General features: G+C 37.8%; 1 protein-coding gene across 2 annotated transcripts in view; it reads left to right on the top strand.

Annotated features, from left to right (window-relative positions):
* Positions 1-21,180, top strand: part of CFAP43 (cilia and flagella associated protein 43) — a 113,945-nt gene that overhangs the window by 80,812 nt on the left and 11,953 nt on the right. The window contains exons 21-33 of one of the 2 annotated variants that reach the window (XM_025993333.2): positions 1,048-1,152; positions 2,184-2,300; positions 3,188-3,418; positions 4,961-5,167; positions 7,039-7,128; positions 7,424-7,504; positions 8,136-8,261; positions 11,269-11,388; positions 13,563-13,670; positions 15,572-15,658; positions 16,973-17,061; positions 19,051-19,264; positions 20,437-20,549. In XM_025993333.2, the coding sequence (XP_025849118.2) occupies positions 1,048-1,152; positions 2,184-2,300; positions 3,188-3,418; positions 4,961-5,167; positions 7,039-7,128; positions 7,424-7,504; positions 8,136-8,261; positions 11,269-11,388; positions 13,563-13,670; positions 15,572-15,658; positions 16,973-17,061; positions 19,051-19,264; positions 20,437-20,549 (1,688 nt within the window). The remainder of the gene's footprint in view (positions 1-1,047; positions 1,153-2,183; positions 2,301-3,187; positions 3,419-4,960; positions 5,168-7,038; positions 7,129-7,423; positions 7,505-8,135; positions 8,262-11,268; positions 11,389-13,562; positions 13,671-15,571; positions 15,659-16,972; positions 17,062-19,050; positions 19,265-20,436; positions 20,550-21,180) is intronic. The other variant, XM_072739941.1, reaches the window with a different exon arrangement.

Raw genomic sequence — 21,180 nt, 5'->3', positions numbered from 1 at the left:
TTAAAGGTCAAACAATTGGCTTACTTAATCAGATAAAACTAATTGAGGTACCATTTGTTTCTAAAAGGTCAAGCATATGATCCCCAAGAGTAATGGAGCATTATTTATAGTGGACATAAATAATAGATGAATAGTGACCCCAAGGCAGAGATCACAAACTGACACTTCAAGTATGCATTGACAAGAATTAAGCCAACATTTAGATATCTGATAGTTGCATTTAAAAAAAAATAGTTGCACCAGGGGATCCCTGGGTGGCTCAGCGGTTTGGCGCCTGCCTTTGGCCCAGGGCGCGATCCTGGACACCTGGGATCGAGTCCCGCGTCGGGCTCCCGGCGTGGAGCCTGATTCTCCCTCTGCCTGTGTCTCTGCCTCTCTCTCTATGTCTATCATGAATAAATAAATAAATCTTTAAAAAAAATACACATTTCTGAACTTCTCTAATAAATCAGGAAGACCCGGCACAGCGGTTCATTTCCCAATCCTGCACCAACCTGCCAGATCTGTGATAGTGAGCATTTTAACTATCCATCCCACTATGGCCATGCAACTGTCCTCACACCACCCTGGCTCATGTTTAGGACCTGCCTGCCATTAGAGGTGTTTGAATTGACACCCCAGTGCCCAAAAAATGGAGTTCCAAGCCACCAGACTAAACTTTAGGAAAGGTCCTTGAGATAGGACAGTATTTCTCCCAAAATGCATCTCAGCATAGGGCAGCTCCGTGTGTTAGGGAAAGAAGATAGCCATTAAATGTGCAGCCGTAAGGCATCTGGGTGGCTCCATGGTTGAGCGCTTACCTTTGGCTCAGGTCATGATCCCAGAGTCCTGGGATCGAGTTCCGCATTAGGCTCTCCATGGGGAGCCTGGTTCTCCCTCTGCCTATGTCTCTGCCTTTCTCTGTGTCTCTCATGAATAAAAATAAATAAATAAATAAATAAATAAATAAATAAATAAATAAATAAATAAATAAAATCTTTGAAAAAAATGTGCAGCCATAAGCCACATATTCATGTTTATTATTCCCCTTCATCGACATTCTGCAAGATAAGAAAAGATGCAGAGATGCATAACCTCGCCAAGGCCTATTTGGCTGAACTTATTAAAGAAGAATGCTGGAACTCGATGGCTGTGAAAGGTCGAGCTCTTAAGGTAACAGACATATTTCCAGGCCTAGCATCTTAGCTGATGAGAATTTTCATTGAAAGTCTCATGGCAGAAAAAATTTTTTAAATAATTTTAAGAAAGTGCATACATGGAAAAACAGTCAGAGCATACTTTGCCCTCCTTGTACCGAATTCCACTAGTTGCACAACTTTCTCTTGTTATCCTTTTTTCCTCTCTGCTCAATTCCTGTAAGCTTCCACACCAGTAGTCTCTTGAGATTTTCTTTTTCCCTATGAACTACCTGCATTCATTCTTCCGATCTATCTCTTCCAAAAGGCCATTTCACTCGCATTCCACACAGATCGAAAACTAGACACAATACTGGTTACAGTTCTACCTGCATCCTCTATATGTCTGTTTTTTAATCCTTTTTCACTGAGACTCCTCCCAACACAATTTTCCTCTTTGTGTAGGGTGATCAGAAGGCCCAGCCTATGCCTGTGGTCCTAGAATAATAATTAAGAGCACTCTTCTCACTTTCAAATATGCTGCCCCCCTCATTTGGATAATGAAATATATGGCCACCCTACGTACTTGTGATTAAGTATTATTCATAAGAGAGGCACATTTTGGGCTGGTCAATTCTTTGCTGTGGGGGCTGTCTTATGGATTATCTTATGGATTTGACCTCTACCTATTAGGCCTCAGTAGCATCCAAAACTCTCATTAGTGAAAATCAGACATATGTCCAGACATTGCCAAATGCCCCTGCAGGGCTGGGGAAGACGGGAACAGGGCAAGTAAAATCATTCCTAGTTGAGAACCACTGCTCTAGAAATAAATCTCTTACAAAAGTACAGTATTTCTACCTAAAGTTTACACCGGTGCTAATGATCTACATTATTTTATTTTAAAGAAATAAAATAATTTGTCAATTTAAAATAATCTGTCAATTTCACTCATGCATGATGACCTGTGAATTAATTTTAATCAGCAATAATATCCCTCCCTCCACCTCTGATACACACAATTGTACTACAAATGAATTTATCTCATCTTGCTTTTGTTTTTCCAAGTGCTTTCACATGCCCTACGTGGTTGAGAACTTTCCAATGAAAGAACGCACAGATGAAGAAGTGAAAGAATTAAAGAGAGTTTTGTGGCAAAAGAAGATTGAAACAGAGTGTCTTAAAGTACAATTTTAAATATATATGTGTTTATATAAGAAATGTGTTTTATTTTAGGATCTCCATACAGATTTGAATTAGGATACAATTTAAGTTTAGAAACTGTTTATACTTTCATTCCTTGTTCATTTGTAGAATATATTTTAATAAATATAGGAGCTAAATCTGCATGGTAAATCAAGAAACCTATAATCTTATACAATACTGGCTAGCCCTCAAGTAGGAGGACATACTTTTAAAAAATGAGATTTGAGGTTTTGTTCTTGTTCTGGTCAGAAGTTGTCTTTATCTACCCTACCTTTTTATCTTCTTTTATCATGAGGAATTATATTTTTAAATAATTGACCAAAGATGAACAAGTATCTGTTTTGGTAGAATTATGGTTTTCCTGGAGCAATTCCAGCTTTTTGTTTGTTTCAAAGCAGCAACAATCTCTTTCAGACTGCTAGAAAAACACTGCCCCATCAATGTAGTTTCACCAGAATCTTGCATCCATTCTTTTCCTGAAACATAAAGTGAAGGCATACTTAATTCTTAACAGATACTCACCAGTCCTATGTGAATAAGTTTATTTGTAAACATGAAGATATATTTTTAAATGTTTAGGTACCAAGAAAGATTCAAAATATTTACAAGTAGCTGTCATCCTGACAGAAATATAAATATTACATAGTATCAAGGGCAATTTTCACTCTTTTGACTTATCCAGTTTCTCAGTTTCCAGAGCTTAACTCTTCTGCATGAGTTTCACGATCCATCCATCACTTTGAATTCAGTTGTTGGCAAGATAATTTAACATCTAAAATGACTGAAATAATTAAGTCGTTGCAAAATTGCCCTTTAGAGAATTCTTGTTATTGCATAACTTTTGTCTCACCTTTTTCTATATTTAGTTACGGAAGGAAATTGTAGAGGTTCAGTCTACAATCACCTTGGCTAAAAAGCATCATGAAGAGGAGGATGAAGAAGAGGAAGAAGAAGATACAGCAGTAAAAAATGCCAACTTGCCCAATTACCTGCTTGGCAGTCTGAGTACTGATTTTGGGGTACATGCCTCTTTGTTGTCAAGCCAATTGGAACTTCATTCCAGAGAGGAGAAAATCAACCAAATTATATTACTGAAAGTAAGTGAATTTCTTCTTTATCCTCTAAAATCTCTAAAATGGCCCATGAGGCTTCCTGTAAAAGTTCAAATTGAAATCTAATGCCAGTCAAATGATGTCTTTAAGGTACATAGAGAAGTATCCAGATGGCTAGTGTCCATGTTATTCAAACAGAACTTGTGTACAAGAGTTGCTTTCATCTATTTGGACTGGGTTCTATGATAACATTTTCTGCCACAAACAAACCATTCATCTACTTATATCTTCCGTAAGCTTAAAGATAAAGGTGATCCTTGAAAGCCGTCTTCTAGGTAACTCAGATGTCCATTAGGACCTCTTGTAAGATCAAGATATGATTGTTTATCTATCCCCTTAATCCAAGGAAATACCATTTTCTAAGATTTCCATAACTTCTCTTGTGGGTGTCAGGAATAAGGTACAGCATCCTACAAGCTCTAAGATACTACTCCTTACTCTCCACTGAACAAGTCAGTCTCAGAATACATATACCTACCAATGGTTTTTGAAAATCCAGTGACTGAGATTGCACCAATGTGGATGGTTCAAAATTTAATGTTGTGAGTTCCTATTCCTAAAAGTCCTCCAACCAAATCTGCAATTTGAGTTCCAACCTCCTATCCTGATACTCTGTTTTCTCTTCCTATTTTTCTCTTCTCTTCTCTTTTCTTCTCCTCCTCTAAGCCCTGAAATTCCTGTGCATTTATATCACTTTTGTTGCTCAGCTTTTGCTGACCCATGCCCTCGGTGTCTCACCTTTCTGCTGTTCAGTTAAGGCATTTTCCTACAAGAAGGTAAATTTCAGCCTAAGAAATTCTGGTGTCAGCTGTTAAGTTCATTTTTCTACCTACTTTTATGGCTTCATCTTCAGTAGGATAGATATATAGACTGAACACTGATAGTAAAATAAAGGCTACTTTGAGTTGACCATCATTCCACTCACTCGCACAGGTGGGAGCAATCCAATTGAACCCACTGCCACCTGGGCAACTGGCTGATCTGGCTAGCCCACTTAGGTCCCCTTCCTACCTGAGAATGACCTGACTATACAGAGGAAAAATATTGTGTGTTGTTGTGCTTTTCTGGGAAATTGTCCAATCTCTATAGGCCATCCTTTCCTTACCACATCTCCCCCAAACACAGTTTCAAAGAAAAGTCATTTCCCAATTTAAATACCACATATTGCTTTTTAAATATTCTATGATGAATTTTTTAGAACATATACAAAAGTTGGGAGAATAGCCCAAAGATCTCCAGGTATCCATCACCTGCTTCAGCATTTATCAGCATACCTGCAAATTGAATTATAGTTTACATTTCAGAAAGCAGATTGTGATTAAGGCTATTGCCTTAATCTTACCCATGATAGGATGTGGCTGTGGATTATTGATCCAATAAATGACTTACTATAAACTGTATTTTAGAAATATTAACTTCTTGATGATTTATAAGGTGATTTTGGAGGAAAATTAAAACTGTAAGACCATGTTACCAGTAAAGATCTATAACATGCAATGTGTTCTCAGTGTCACATTGATATTCTAGGATGTCATTTACAAAGTAAAAACAGCTTTCAACCATGAGTTTGATGCTGCATATAAACAAAAAGAGTTTGAAGTTGCACGTGTGAAGGAAAAAAATGTAAGGATTCAAGAAATTATTTTAGATCTGGACTTGGAAGAAGTGGTCTGGCAACCAGAATTTGATGATTGTGAGAAGCCAGAGAGAACCCTCGTTGTGGAAAACAAAGAGGTACTGGCTAGCTGCATCATCCCTTGCCTCTTCCCTCAGGACATTCTCCCGAGTTCTTTCATATTCATCTCCTCATGGGCACTACAGGAAGCGACTGTATCAGGTGGTATTCTCGGTCACAAGAAACAAAAATAGTTGATATTGCTTCAGCAATAATGAGAATTTCTTTCGGAATTCTATGGAATCTAAGGAAGATTTGGATGTCAAGCCTAGAAAGAAGCAGGGACCAAAGACTGGAACCTTGTGGGGAATCAAGAAGTCCACTTTCTTCTTCTCTTAGCTTACTTATTTCTGCATTTTACCTTCCTCTAGCAGTTTCTACTTTACTTCTCCTCACCCAAGTGGACAACTGGTCTAAGCTAGAATCTCTTGGTCCCAATATCTCATTTGACCCAGTTAGGTCTAGAGCCAAAAAAGTTTGGGTCACACTGTGGGAGAGAGGCTGACAAAACTGCAGTAATTATCTGGGTCATTAAGGCAGTATGGATCCCAGAGAAAGGGGGTTCAATGGTCAGCCTTTCTTTTTCTTAAGAGGATTGGGGAGGGGCAGAGGGAGAGAGAAAATCTAAAGCAGGCTTCACGACTAGCTCAAAGGCCAACATGGAGCTCAGTTTCACCAATCTGACATCATGACTGGAGCAGAAATCAAGAGTGAGACATTTAACCAACAGCCCCCACCCAGGTACCCCACTGGTCAGCCTTCTTAAAAGGTGGTTACAAGTAAATGCTTAAAGAAAACAATTTAAATATAACCATATTTTACTTCTAAAACATAAGAAATACTAGAAAATATTTTTAAAAAGTCCTTGCTCATATGAAAGCAAGTGTGACTGCTTTGGGACAAAAAAAGTAATAGTATTGCTTAGAAATAATAGCAAACACTTATTCAGTCCCTATTAAAAGCCAGATACAGTTCTAAGTGCCCTAGGTAGATGAAGACTAATTTATCATTATAAAGTATAAGTAGTTTATAAGTAAGTTATAAGTAGTACCTTATAAGTAGTACCTTATAAGATAGGTACTACTATTACCTCTATTTTACAGATAAGGAAACTGAGGCACAGAGAGATTAAGTAGCTTGACCACAGTTACAATGTTAGTAAGTGACAGAGTTGGAGTCTGAACCCAAACCTTTATACTTCAGAGTACATCCTTATCTCTACAGTCTACTGTACTTGCTTAAGGAAATCATTTCTTCCAGAACCAGACTCTTGCCAACCTAAGACTCTGGAGCACAGTAATAACAAGGACCTCACTCTGCAGCTCTCACTGATAATCCTGCTGTGGACAGTTCTTGTATGTGTATAATTAACTTCACTACACTTGCTTCTTCTGTAATCTCCTCTACATCAGGAGGGTGATCTTGTTACAAGCCAAACTTATGATGTCTTTCCCCTGCTTAAACCCCTGCAGTGGCTGCTCATTTCTCTTCAGATAGCAAGTCCCTTTGTGACTGCCTACCACAGCCCCCTTCCTCTTCAGCTGCTCTCACTACTTGCTCTGGGCTGGCCACATTTGCATTCCCATAATTGCTTGAATGTTCCAAGCTATTGACCTTTCAGGGCCCTCATCCAACAGAATTTAGCTTAGAAGACACTCCTTTGAACCCCTCTCTTGCCCCCCTAGTCTAAACCAGATCCCTGCTATAATCTCTTTAGTAATGGAGAAGAGCTGTGAGAGTTAATAGAGAAGTTAAGATTGATTTTTTCAATCCTCTCATTTTAGATCTCATCTTTATTCCAAGATAGGAAACCTGGATGGTTCCTTTATCCTCTTGATACTTTCTAACCTCTTCCTTGGTTTGTGTGGAAGGAAGGTTTGGTTTAAATTTTGTAAAAAATAACAGCAGAAAAGTACATTTTCTTTTTCAGATTGAAGCTCAGAAAGCTCTTAATCCGTGGCTAAAAGCCAGAGCAGAATTGACCATGACCCATGAAATGGAGCAACAGCTTCTGACACAGGTATGCAGTTTTGCTCAAATGTACCTAAGACCCTCTTTCTTTAGGGATACTTGTTGCTAATTTGGTTGAATAGTCTTGTACTTTACTCCACTATAGAAACACATCAAGACATTTGTCATGGTCAGAGGTCCCTGGAATCTCAGTGGCTTCCTTCTCCTCTTCTCTCCATACCATTCACCACCCTCCCCAATTCTAAATGCAGTCATTCTAACATTGGATAGGAGTCTGCCTCTGGTGCCATCAGAGGGCCAGATCTCTGTCTCAGCTGCCCTCCCTGACCCTGGCTCTTTTCCAGGGTCCTGACACAAGGCACCGGGCCCTGATGGACATGATGGGAGGAGTCCTGGAAGTCAAGAAGGAAGATATTTTGAAAATGGTAAGATTTCTGGACATTCTTATGGAAGGTGGAACAGGGTAGAGAGAACTACTCAAATTTGATTGTTCTTGTCTATTTTAACCCAAGTTTCAGAAATTCTACAGCAACAAATATACAACCTCCCAGGACCTTGTAAGCATACCACATTGGACAAATAAGATATTTGAAACCCCAGGCTTGCTTCCCCATCTTACATAAAGCAGATAAAAGAACAAAAACAAGCAACCATAGTGGTTTTGGTCTCTATAAAAAGCAGTGATAACGTTGCATCTGTAATTCTCTGAACAAGAAACATTCCCTTTGATTTCTGTCATAAGTGTTTCTGGAGCTCAGGTGTAGTTCTAGTTTTGAAGATCTCAACACACATCTCTGATTCTGTCACCTAAGAGTCTCTGTATATCCCAAATTACCCATCCTCACTTATGTCACAGAAAAATAGTTGTAACTTTTTCATATCCTTTAATCAAAGTGTCAGGCCATTGTCTTGCCAATGTGAAAAACTGTATCTATAAAGAACTATATACTATTTTAAAAGGGTTCTTTTTTTTAACTGTAATGATAACTCTGAACTTTTACCATACTGCTGTATTTATGTTTGAGCCACAGAGTATGCTTTCCATTTCATCTTCAGGTGATTCCTCAACCTCCTTTCATGGCAAAAGCTGATACTCTGTGGTCTGAAGAGGAGAGGAAACAATTCAAAGACTATGAGAAGAAAGTCAAAGAGTTAAATGAAGAAAGAGATAAGTATAGAAAGGTCAGAGAAGCAAAGAATTAATAAACCCTATCAAGGTTTTGTTTCAATATCTTTTCAAATTAAGTGAAAAGATTCCCTCAGTGTCATTAGTAGCTTAAGAATACTGTTTTAGCCTAAATTTTCAAGAGAACTTGGGGAAGTGGGTAGAAATAAATTTGAAGAGTTAGCACAAATTGAAACAAAAACAAAAAAAAGAAACAAAAAGAATATATTGCAACAGTCATTTTGTTTTCTTTTTAAGTTCTTGTTGATTTCAACATTTCCCACATTGTTACAATTCATTTGGTCCTCCATTCATTGTTCAAATGTTTAATGAACATCTCTTAGAGTATGTTCTAGGCACTGCTCTGTGTCTTCTATATCTGTTTGAGTTCAGTAATAACTCCTGCTTGATTTCTTCTCAATCCCAAGGAGAGGACTTGACAGAAGAAGGACAATCAATAGCAAATACTTTACAGTTCTCACTTGAGATATTTGCAGGGTAGTTCTCCTACTGTTATCTCTTTGCATCACAAAGAAACATTCCCACATTAAAATTGCTTACAATTATAATAGAGATATAAAAGCTGATGGTGTACAAATAAAAATATCTATTACTCTGTGAAGAAGGTAAAATCATGCCATCGTTGGAGGCAGGACACTTCGTCGGCTTTATAGTAGCTATATCTCATGAGCAACTTCTTTGAACCTATTGTTACCCTGTTCCCATTTTTATTCACTGCAAACCTCTAACAGTGCTAACATTTCATCCAAAGATAGTATTTGCAGAAAAGCCAAAATGATCAGTCTTGAATGCAGTAAAAATTTCAAGCAGTTAGGGAGTCTAGGTGGTGGCATTTGTTCCTTGGTCTTGTGTTGTGAAATAGTCTGCTGCCTACACTCTCACCTCCCTGCTCCTTGGTCATCCTCAGTGGGTAAAAGCCCGCCTTGACTAAAGCCCTAGTCAGCGTTTTCTGCACCTGCACCATGCAGTGGGGAGAGAAAATACACTGACTGCTTTCCCTCTAATGACCTTAGTCTTTATTGGGTCCTTAGAGCTGTTCAATGATGCTATTCCATTCCCCGCCCCACCTCCCCAGCTTAGTCCACGTCACCTGAGGGAGCTTGTCAAATATGTAGGTTTGATTCTGTCATCTTGAGGAAATGGAAGGATCCTGAGGTTTCTAACAAGCAGCTTGGTGGTGTGGCTTGTGGCTGATCAGAGGACAACACTTTAAGTAGCAAGATCCTAGAGGAGCACATCACACATTCTCCTCTGTCTCCAAACTTCCAACACCTGACCTCCTCAGCTCACTCTCACCTTATTTTCTATTTCACTGGGAGGAGAGAAGTAACTAGAAGAGATTTTCCTTACTCTCCTGTCATATCTATCCTCCACCTGCCCTGAACCAGTAGACTCTCCCTTTCTGTTTCTTAGGGATGAAATTCCCTTGCACCTGCCCAAACCCGGTCTTCCACTTGTACACCCAATCCTGTCCCATCTTACCACTCAATGTTGTGACTCTGGCAATTTACCCCTTTGTCCCACATCAGTTTTTCCCTCCAGCATAGATATATGCTGTAATATTATACATTGGATACATCTCTCATCTTATGGAAAAGAAAAGGAAAAAGGAAAAAAGACTCCTTTGAAGAGGATTCTGGAATTCTTTCTATGATTCTTGTGACTTTTGAGTTAGTCTGAATTTATTTCAAAGTGAGTTAAAAGGGGGGACAAAGTCCCCACTTTTCTGTCAATCCAATGCACACTGCCTCCTCAGCAAATGCCTAGAAAACTCTGTGTCCACTATCTCCAATTTCTCTTTTCTCAATCTATTGGAAAAACCTTTATATTATAGAAAATGTCAAACATAAAAAACATGGAGAGAATAGTGTAATGACCCCCCTCATCCAGTTTCAACAATTATCAAGTCATGGCAAATCTTATTTCATTTTATATCTCCACCAATTTTCCCAACACTAGATTATTTTTTTGCCAATTTTTATTTTAGAATTATTCAAACATACAAAAATGTTATATGAATAGTACTATCTATATACCATATACCTATGTCAATAGTCCATCCGTATACCATGTATCTGGTATACCCATACTATATACCTACACCCACCAATTTTTAATATTGTAACATTTGTTTTTTGTATTTTCTTCCTGAATTATATATATGATATCAAAACTTCATATTATTACCTCCAATTCCAGTTCAACATAACATAAGGTTCTTCTCTCTTTCCTTAATTTAGTATTTAGAACTTCCTTCTCAGCGCAAACTCTAGTTCCCTCCCCCCACTTGGATAGGGGCTCTCTCTCTCTCTCTTAAATAAATAAATAAATATTTTAAAAAATACATATAAATTTATAGCTTTCTACTTACCTACTGTGTGCTTAGCTCTGCATCTTGGTGGAATCTCAGAAAAGAGGGGGCAGGTAGAGGGAGTGGGGTGGGACTTTTTTCCCCTGATACAGTTATTTTGGAGACAACATATACTGAAAACAAGAACAAGTATATGTGTTATATCTGTATCCACCTATATCTAATGTATGTTTCTATCTCTGTCTCTACCTATATATCTACATACTCAGTCTTTATTTCCTTAAAATCTAAAAACTTCCATTAAGATAGGTCATGGCTTTAAAAAAAATCAAGATTATTTTTAGGGTACAGATTGTGTTCCTGGAAATTTCTGTCTTAAGGAGGAAGTCAGAATTTTCTAGAAAGATTTGCTGTGATTTGTTTTACTAGGCTTATCTCTGCCTGCACCATTAGCTATGATCAGTTATTTCCTTTTTTTTTCCTAATATAATCTTTTTAAAGCAAAAATCTCAGACTCACAATACATTAAACAGATCCAAGTGGAACATCTCTGGTTGAAGAGGTTGGAGGGCCCAGGACACTTCACAAGGCCTGTTCTCCCCCAGCCCCTCCCTTGCAGCAAAATGTGAACACCCCTTCCTTGGAGCATTTGATTTTCCTAAATGTTAACTTTGCTATTGGCTTCCTTTCAGTCGTTAGAAGCAGAAATGAAGAAACTTCAAAACTCCATTCAAGAAAGCACACAGAATTTTGATGAACATTTGAAAAGACTCTTTGAAAGAAGAGTGAAGGCAGAAATGGTTGTTAACCAGGTAAATAAAAGCTTTAGCTACACAACCTTTTCTTTTAAGGAGCCTCCAGAGCCTCTCTTTGTTCTTAGGAAAAAGACCAACACCCTTTCTGGCACCGTGGTCCTGCTTCAGCCTCACCTGCCACACTTCTTCCTCTGGTACCCTGACCACACCAGTATGCCCCTTCCTCCCAGCTCTGCCTCCTGGCCTGCATCTACTCTTCTGTCAAGTCCCAGCTCACAGGCCAGTTCCTCAGACTAGGTTAGAGCTTCCCAGTATATGCTCAACTCTTTAACTTTCTATTACTTACTGCAACTGAATTTCAATTTACATTAGATAACTTTTTAATGCTCCCAAAACTTTAAGTTCCATGAAGTCCGTCTTTTTCATCCCTGTATCTTCAGCAACTAGCAAAGGGCTAGGCTCATACTATGTGTTAAATAAATGAATAATCTACCTGCCCCAAAAAATCCAATGAAAAATCTGGTTTAATCTGATTCAGCAGTAGGAATATAAATGAAGTGTACAGTAACTAGAAACAAAAAAACCAAAGAGTGAAGCCTTTAAATTCTGAGGGAAGGATCCCTGGGTGGTTCAGTGGTTTAATGCCTGAGGTCCCAGGATCGAGTCTCACATCAGGCTCCCTGCATGGAGCCTGCTTCTCCCTCTGCCTGGGTCTCTGCCTCTCTCTCTTTCTGTGTCTCTTATGAATTAAAAAAAAAAAAAAAAGATTCAACAAATGATAATCATTGCAATTAACTAAAATCTACCAAAGTTGTTTAAATTTGTGAATTGGTGATATTTTAAAAAGAAAAATGTCTATCGTTCACCTTCAGAGGATAAAAGCCAATTCATTATGTAAAAACTGATAAAGGGAAAGCATCATGTATTGATTCCACCTTCCTATATAAACTGTACCACTAGGTAACTATACTGCAGACAAGGAGAAGCATCTGTTTATTTATAAGAGAATTTTAGTAAGTGAAAAGGGAACAATAAAAATAGAATACCACCGGGGATCCCTGGGTGGTGCAGCGGTTTGGCACCTGCCTTTGGCCCAGGGCGCGATCCTGGAGACCCGGGATCGAATCCCACGTCGGGCTCCTGGTGCATGGAGCCTGCTTCTCCCTCTGCCTGTGTCTCTGCCTCTCTCTCTCTCTGTGTGACTATCATAAATAAATAAAAATTAAAAAAAATGGAATACCACCATTTTGCAACTCTTCATAGATAATGGACCTAGATATGGAGTGTCTACAGTTACTAACAAAAAAGGCAGACACCCTAATATTATTGTGTCCTGATCAAAGAACATAGTATCACCTACAGTATTGCCAAAAGAATCAAACATGGGTCTGATCAGGCCTCTGATCAGCTGCCAGTTTTCAGAAAGCACATGAGATGAAGGATACTGAGGAACTCACCATTATGTATGCAGATAGCAAAACCCAGACAAGGTAAAACTACAAATAAATGTGAAGAGAGGAAAGAGGTGTAAGGGAACTAATGGATTATAAGAGATTTTTAAAATGTGACGATTTTTTTTAATGGGCAAGTTATGCTATTGTGCCTAGAGAGCTATACCTGGTTGATAAACCTTAAAGAAACACAAGGGAGTGATTACTGTGAATGTCAGGAATGTGATTATCACTGGGCTTAAGATTGTGAAGGGGACACACATAAGGGGGCTTCTGGGTTGGGAAGGTTCTATTTCCCGAACAGTGTAGTGAATGCAAGGGTGTTTCCCTTTGCAATAACTCATTAAACTATACATTGTCTTATGTATCTTTCAGTATATATGTTTTATCTTATAATGAAAAAGGTAAAATAACTGAGTAGTTGGTGCCTCAGTCTGTATTTCCTTTTTCTTAAAAAGGATTTCTCTTATTTGTATGTCATAAACCTGCTTGATGAGAGTCAAGTCTGACCCTCAGTAGAAAATCCATTCTCAGTGCACCTGGGTGGCTCAGTCAGTTGAACATGTGCCTTCGGCTCAGATCATGATCCCGGGGTCCTGGGATCAAGCACCGCATCAGGCTCCCTGCTCAGGAGGAGTCTGCTTCTCCTTCTCCTTCTGCCTGCCACTCCTCCTGCTTCTTCTCCCTCATCAAACAATAAATAAAAATCTTTTTTAAAAAAAATCCCTTCTCAAATAGACATAGTGATCATTTTCTCCACCCTTTAAAATGTTTCTACAGGAGGAATTGAAAATAAATAATCTTGTATATTCTTTACTGTTGGATGAAGAAATAAACTCCAGAGAAGCATTTCTGAACAACTACCTTGCAAGGAAGCAGGAGGAGAAAGTAAGAATAGTATCTGATAGCTTGAGTACAAGTATTTTCTAACAGACATGCTCCTTGTTTAACAAGCTCTCAGAGGCACCTGGGTGGCTCAATGGGTAAAGCACCTGCCTTCAGCTGGGGTCATGATCTTGGGAATCGATCCTGAATCAGACTCTGCACTCAGCACAGAGTCATCTTGTTCCTCTCCCTTTGCTCCTCCCCCTTCTCATGCTCACTTGCTCTCTCAAATAAATATTTTTTTAAAAAACAAGAGCTCACACACCTAGACCCTTCCTTCCTTTCACATACCTCTCAGCTGCACATGTTCCTTGGCTCCCTGTCAGGGACTTGGCTCCAGGGTCAGGTGAAAGCACCCGCTCTTACCTGTTCATGCATGAAGTTATATGATTCTGCATCTGTAATAATTTACTCAAAAGAATCATGAGACTTTCATATGACATATGATTTTATAAAATGAGACAATATAGCTTCATGGTTGAAAGGACGTACTTTTAACCACTGGCTGGCTGTGGGACTGTGGGACCTTGGACAGAACATATAACATTTTAAGCTCTTTGCAAGCTCCTCTCTGGGGATATTGTTCTCCCTGGATCACTTGGAACCCTAAGGTTTACTGAACATGTAAGTAACATGTTAGCTTATAGAATGAAAAGCTGTCATATTCTGGAAAACTCTAGTAAATAGCATGAATAGATATGTTTCATTAAAGACACAATGAATGCAAAATGCTTGTCACATAATTTTTAAAGATGTCATTTTTATTAGTATTAATAAAGAATATTTACAAATGAATTATTTAAAGTATCATATATATGGCATATGAACTTAGATTTTGCTAAAAGCCCATTAAATAGCATATGCAAAGCACCTTCTGAATGCAGCCCTATTCATAGCAACCTTGCAAGGTACTGGAGTTCTTCCAGAAGTGAGGAGACCATCTTAGAGAGGCTACTAACATGTCTAAGTCACCCATTAGAATCTGAAACAGCAAGACTTGGAAATGCTTATTCAGAGCTTGATACATATAATAAGGAATCAGCCACCATCACTTGTATTTGGCAGACTCTCAAAGGCAGGCGGGGGTTGGGAAAGCTTTATAATGGAATGAGGAGAGAGCTTCAGATGCACCCTGATTAGAAATTGTTGGCATGACAGGGCACTTGGCTCAGGTCGTGATTCTGGGGTCCTGGGAACAAGCTCCATGGGGTTCCCTGCTCAGTGGGGAGTCTGCTTCTCTCTGTCCCTCTGCTTCTGCCCTGCCTCCCCCCACCGCCCCAACAGGTGTTCATTTGCTCTCTCTCTCTCTCTCTGTGAAATAAAGTCTTAAAAAAATAATAATAAGTTGTTGGCACAGGGAAGTCAGGGGCAAGTTAATTAGAAGACAGGCAGCCTATGTGATTAATTTGCGGAGCATATTCAGCTTTCTCTGTTTGGTCCTAAGCCAGAAATGGTGGCAAAAATTAGGAAAGTTGAAAGTTATTAATCAAATCCTGACAGTCTGGGACTGATTGCTGCTGAGGATATGGTTTGGTTTCCTGGCTAGTTGCTATATGGGTTGTGGGTCAGAGTTCTATTTGTTTATATGGTCTGGCCATTGCCTGTTTATATATTCAGTCTGTCAGAAGCCAGGCCCATATGAATCCCAAGACTGCAGTTTTATCATCATACTTCCTTGCTCCATAGTCACACACTCACATAGCGGGCTGTACTTAGAAACAGGTGATTAGATGTTTGTTCTTTCAAAGTCTCCAATTGATTAACTTTCTGCTATGTTATCTAAAATGGATATTACACTGACATATTTATCTTGTACTAGGAAATTTCTAATTTTTAGCATCCCTAATATTTTTGTTTATCCTGAAAAACTCAGTTCCAATGACCTATTCTTGATGTTATTATAGAACCAGTCTTCAGAGGCCATCCAGAAATCCAGAGAAGACCTTGATATGTACAAGGAAAACTATGACAACTTATTGGCAGAAGATAAAGTGAGAGCCATTATGTTACCCACTTACCAATGCAGTAGAGATGCTGCTTAGATTTGGGGAAGATTCAAAGGGATATAATTTAATTTCCTCATAGATTCCCCTCCCCCCCTATAATTCTCAGTTATCAGTGAACTTCATTCTGAGCCATTGCTATTTCTGATAATCACTGTGGAAAATAAATTTTTATAAATTTCTCTGGTTTAAATTTTCTCCTGTACAAAAGAGAGAGAGAAGTCACCAAGACCTTAGGGCTTCTCAGACTTTAAGTTGCAGTCCTCACTACTGGTCAAGAAATCAAGTTAGTAGACTATGACCAGAATTTTTTTAATTTAATTCCAGTATAATTAGTGTATAGTATTATATTAGTTTCATATGTATAATGTAATGATTCAACAATTCTATGTATTACTTAGTTCTATATATTACACATGATAAAGTGTACTCTTAATCCCCATCACCTATTTCACCTAATCCCCCTACTAACTTCCCCTGTGGTAACCATCAGTTTATTCTCTATATTTAAGAGTATGGTTTTTTGTGTATCTTCTTTTTTTCTTTGTTCATTTGTTTCTTAAATTCCACTTATAAATGAATTCATGGGGTATTTGCCTTTCTCTGACTGACCTACTTCACTTAAGCATTATACTCTGTAGGTCCATCTGTGTTTTTTGCAGATGGCAAGATTTCATTCTTTTTATGGCTGAGTAAATATTCCAACATATATATTTACATACATATATATATACACACACATGTATATATGATGTAATATACACATATTACATCGTCTTTATCCTTCTATCTATCGATGGGCACTTGTGTTGCTTCCAAAATTTGGCTATTGTAAATAATGCTGTGGTAAACATAGGGGTGCATATATCTTTTTGAATTAGTGTTTTCATATTCTTCAGGTAAATACTCAGTAGTGGAATTACTGGATCATATGTATGATGAGTAGTTTTATAATGTAAAAGAATAAGATAGAAAAACATAAAGAATAGAATAGAATAGAATAGAACACCTTGCATATTTTGCATACGGGTATTATTTTGTTAAATTTTAGTTCTGAATGATTTCTAGAACCTTATATGAAATAATATTTATAATTCACAGAGGTACTTCCTATTCAAAATAAATCTTTGAGAAATCCTTGTATAGTGAGTGATCACCCTTAAACAAGTCTACATTATAAATCAAATTTTCATTGATTTTTTAAAACAAAGTCATTCAACCGTATATTTTGAAGAGTATTGTCAACAAAGAAAGGGCTTCTGAACAAAGTTGCAATCCAAGCAATGATATGTCTGTTCTTAGGTTCTGGATCGCAGCTTTAAAAAAGAATTTTCTGAAATTCCCAGTCATCAGGTGGATATACTCTATAAACTTTTTAAACGCCGACCAAGGTTTGTTTCTTCTTTGCTATCATTTTTTAAGAAAAAAAGTTCATAAAGGAAGAGGAGTGTTGTTAGATTTTGGCTTTTTCAGTCCCAACTAGATGGAAATATTCAGTATAACATCTTTTATGTGAAAATGTTCAAGTGTCTTTAAGTTTTAAAAAAACCTAAGGGTTTTTTTTTAGATTATTCTTACATCTTAAAGTAAGCATTGAAGAAAAATAATTTCATTTTTCTGAAAACTAAGTATCTAGGTAAGCACTGTACTATCATAGTGCTATGAAAGTAGTTCCTCTTAAGACATAGATGGCATGCAGATCTATAATTTTTCCCAAGATTTGTACTAGCAAATATGACACCCTTGTAGTATGAATTAGAATTACATGTAAAAGGCTTCCAGAACAAATAAGTTTGGGGAAATACTAGGTTAAAAGAAAAAGTTAAGCAGTTTACTGAAGAACTTCTCAGAGTTTGTTTTTGGCCTTTGGATCTCCATGTATAAAAAATAGAGAGGTGGCTCAATCAGTTAAGCATCTGACTCTTGATCTCTGCCCAGGTCATGATCTCAGGGTCACAAGATCTAGCCCCTAGTCAGGCTCAGTGCTGAGCATGGAGCCTGTTTAAGATTCTTCCTCTCTCTTTCCTGCTGCCCCTCCCCTGCCCCACTCCTGTGCACGTGTATGCTCTCTCTCTTTAAAAAAAAAAAAATAGAGTAAGCAGTATTTTCCAAACATATTTGACCAGTTAGACATCTCAAGTGATTGTGTTCATGACAAGGTTTGGAAAATGCCAGTATAAATGACTGAAAATAATCATTATCAAAAAGGGTTCTAAAATATCTGGGCTTTTTTTTTTTTTAAGATTTTATTTATCTATTCATGAGAGACACATACAGAGAGGCAGAGAGAGAAGCAGGCTCCATGCAGGAAGCCTGACATGGGACTCGATCCCAGGTCTCCAGGATCAGGCCCTGGGCTGAAGGCAGTGCTAAACCACTGAGCCACTGGGGCTGCCCCTAAAATATCTGGATTTTATACTGAGAGTAGCATTAGAATTTATTTCACATATTTCCAATTTTTACAAACTCAGATTTCCATAATTCTCAATCAAAGGTAAGCTAGAAATCATGGAACTGGTCACAAAAGTGTAGGCTTATTTGTGTCTAAGATACAAACTCATTCTCTCACCTTTAACAGGTTACATGCAATCCAGGAAATTCAATCTAGAACATGCCTCATATCTTAGTTTCCCTATTTTTAAAGGAGTGAATCATAATAAGTCTTGTGAAGAAAGAAGGAACACTTCCCACACATTGGGAGGCAGCAGTGGAAAAATTATAAGCTTCATTGTCAAACATAATTAGCTTCTAACTCTATCATCTATCAGACCTGGGGTCTTGGATCAACAGCTTCTCCCAGACTTCCCTCATCTAGAGAAAGAGGATAACAATAGTAACTGCACAGCATATTGTAAAGCATCTTGATAGTGAGTGCCCAGTACAAATCTTTGTACATTTCTTCCCTTCCCAGCCAGAGCCCAGGGAAACAAAACTAATCTATTAATGTAGATTTTTAAAGGTGCTTCTCTAGTTCAGTTTATATCTGAAATACTCCAGGCTAATCTCATCTGCAACAAGGATACTAGCAGAGGATATGTGGGACGTAACCAGGGAATATCCACACTCTTCTTGGGCATGTACTTGCCTTCTTAAAATACACAGAAGGGAGACTTCTTTAGTGCAGGTAAAGCTGCCAGCCAGTGCTGACAACAGTTAAGGACATCGATACTCCAGCCAAGGTCACATTCTGGGCATCCAGGAAGTATGGAAGAAGGTCAAAGTGGATGCTTTTCTCTTTGGAATAATCCACCTACCAGCCTCCACTTGCCAAAAGAAAGTGTCATGCAATGTCGTACTGATGCTAAGAGTTGTATCATTTAACATTGATTTCTTGTGTGTGAGAATATCAAAGGTTGATGGGTTTTTATTGCTAATACCAGGATTCACAAACAGAAAATTCACTTAGACACAGCCAGTATTGTGCCTTTTGGAGAGAGACCAGAATCTGGGAAATTGAGTAAGGATACATTTGCCCAGTTAATGAAAGCCATGGATGACTTGGACAATATTAATAACATGCCAGAAGGCTTGGACCCCTCGGTCTGGGAACATTTCTGCATGACCAGACGAGCGAAAGTGGAAAATGAACAGAAGGTATATAATAACATTTTATTATATTCAATTTCAATTTCATTTCATTTCAGCGTACTAATATCAAATATATAGTTTATAGTGATCAATGCTTCCAGAAATTCTAGCTATTTAGGTTTTCCTGCTAGGATAGTAGTTAGTAATATTAGTAAAATGATGAGATAAAATATTAACCTTAGAGGTATTGAGGGCTAAGTATAGGTCTATACTTATAGGTCCATGCTGTCCAAAATGGTGACCCCTTGGCACATGTGGTTTCTGTTTACTTGAAATAATGTGGCCATATTAAGACACGTTATAAGTAGAAAATATATATGGATTTAGCAGTCTTAGTATGAAAAAGGAATGGAAAATGTCTCAATATTTTTTATATTCATTACAGTTGAAGTCATAATGTTTGGGATATATTGTATCAAATAAAATATATTAGTGAAATTAATTTCACCATTTCCTTTCACTTTTTATAATGTGGCTTCAGCAAAATTGAAATTTTTTTTTTTTTTTTTTTAGCAAAATTGAAAATTAAATACATGGCTCGCATTTATGGCTCATGTATTTCTCTTGGGCAGCACTATTGTAGATACAACTTTCCTTCTCCCTGCCCTGGTCTTGAGTTGTCCCCATCCCTTTTAGCATAGATTAGAATTATATTTCACTAGAACCTACTTTAACATTTGCTAGAATACTTTTTTTAATGTGGCAAAGGTAATAATTTGAGAATGTATTAATTGGGAAAATATTCCTTCTTCTTGCTATTTCTTGACCACCCTTTGCCTCCTCTCCCCAAAATTCCCTAAATCCAGTGCCACAAGCATCAGCATGGCATATTTTTGCTGAGGAATCTATGATTTTATCATTTTATCTAAGATGACAAGAACAAATTTTAAGATAAGATATAAGGAAAATTACAGTTTCTTGCATATTTGTTTTTTAGTGAGAAGCAAATATAATATTTTTCAAATTATTCATGGAATGTGCCATGTAAGTTTTAGGTATCTTATATTACATAATGGCAGGGATTTAAATTCGTATTAATCTCCTAGAAAAATGGGCTTGTTAAAGCTTTGTATCTAAGTTAAGACATGTATGCTTTCTAAAGTTCTTTAAAATTAGTTTGCTTTTATTTCTATAGCCCCATATGCTCTGAGATGTTTGTGGTTTGGTTCCCTATTTAGGTAAAGCAGAAAGCGGCTGGCTTAATGGAAATGATGGCTTTCCTCCAGAGGAGAACAGAAGATGATGAGAAGTTGCAACAGGAAATTGAAAAAGTGCTCCATGAACTCACGGTGTAATTTGAAACTTTCGTTCATGTACATTCACACAGAGTCTAAGGACTAAGTCTAGGACTAAGTTAGATTGTGTTGTCATGGGGCAGAAAGCCTACTTGCTGGTTTACAGCTGGTATGGGCTGGTCTCTCTTGCTGAGCTTTATAAATTCTATTTGAAAAAGTGCATTTTGTTACAGAAGACCTTACTTCAGAATGGAACTTACCTATGGGTTCCATTGCTCTTATTCGAAACAGGCAAGTGTTGGGAAAATCTTACTATTTTTAACCTGCTCCTTCCCCATAAAAATACAAAGACCTTCTTCCTGCTAGTCAGCACTTTGGGGCTCAAGGCACACAGGAAAACGCTGTGGAAGACTAAGCAGACATCCAATAAGTTCCCATGTAGACAACGAACCAGCTAATATTTTTTTCTTTAAGAGAGCTTGTTGTATTTTGCTGAGTGATTGGGATACTGCTGTAAGTCCTTGCTTCATTTCTTCCATATTTGCAACCACTTTGATAAATGCTTCTCTGATGCTCCCAAATTCATCATTATACATCATCCTCAGATCTAGACTATAAGGAGGAATGGGACTTAGCAAGAAATACATAGAAGTAGCATGCAGGTTAAACATTGTTAATAAAATATCA

The sequence above is a fragment of the Vulpes vulpes genome, chromosome 15, assembly GCF_048418805.1.
Source record: "Vulpes vulpes isolate BD-2025 chromosome 15, VulVul3, whole genome shotgun sequence".
Classification (NCBI taxonomy): domain Eukaryota; kingdom Metazoa; phylum Chordata; class Mammalia; order Carnivora; family Canidae; genus Vulpes; species Vulpes vulpes.
Note: the sequence above shows the minus strand (reverse complement) of the source record. Positions and strands in the feature narration are given on the sequence as shown.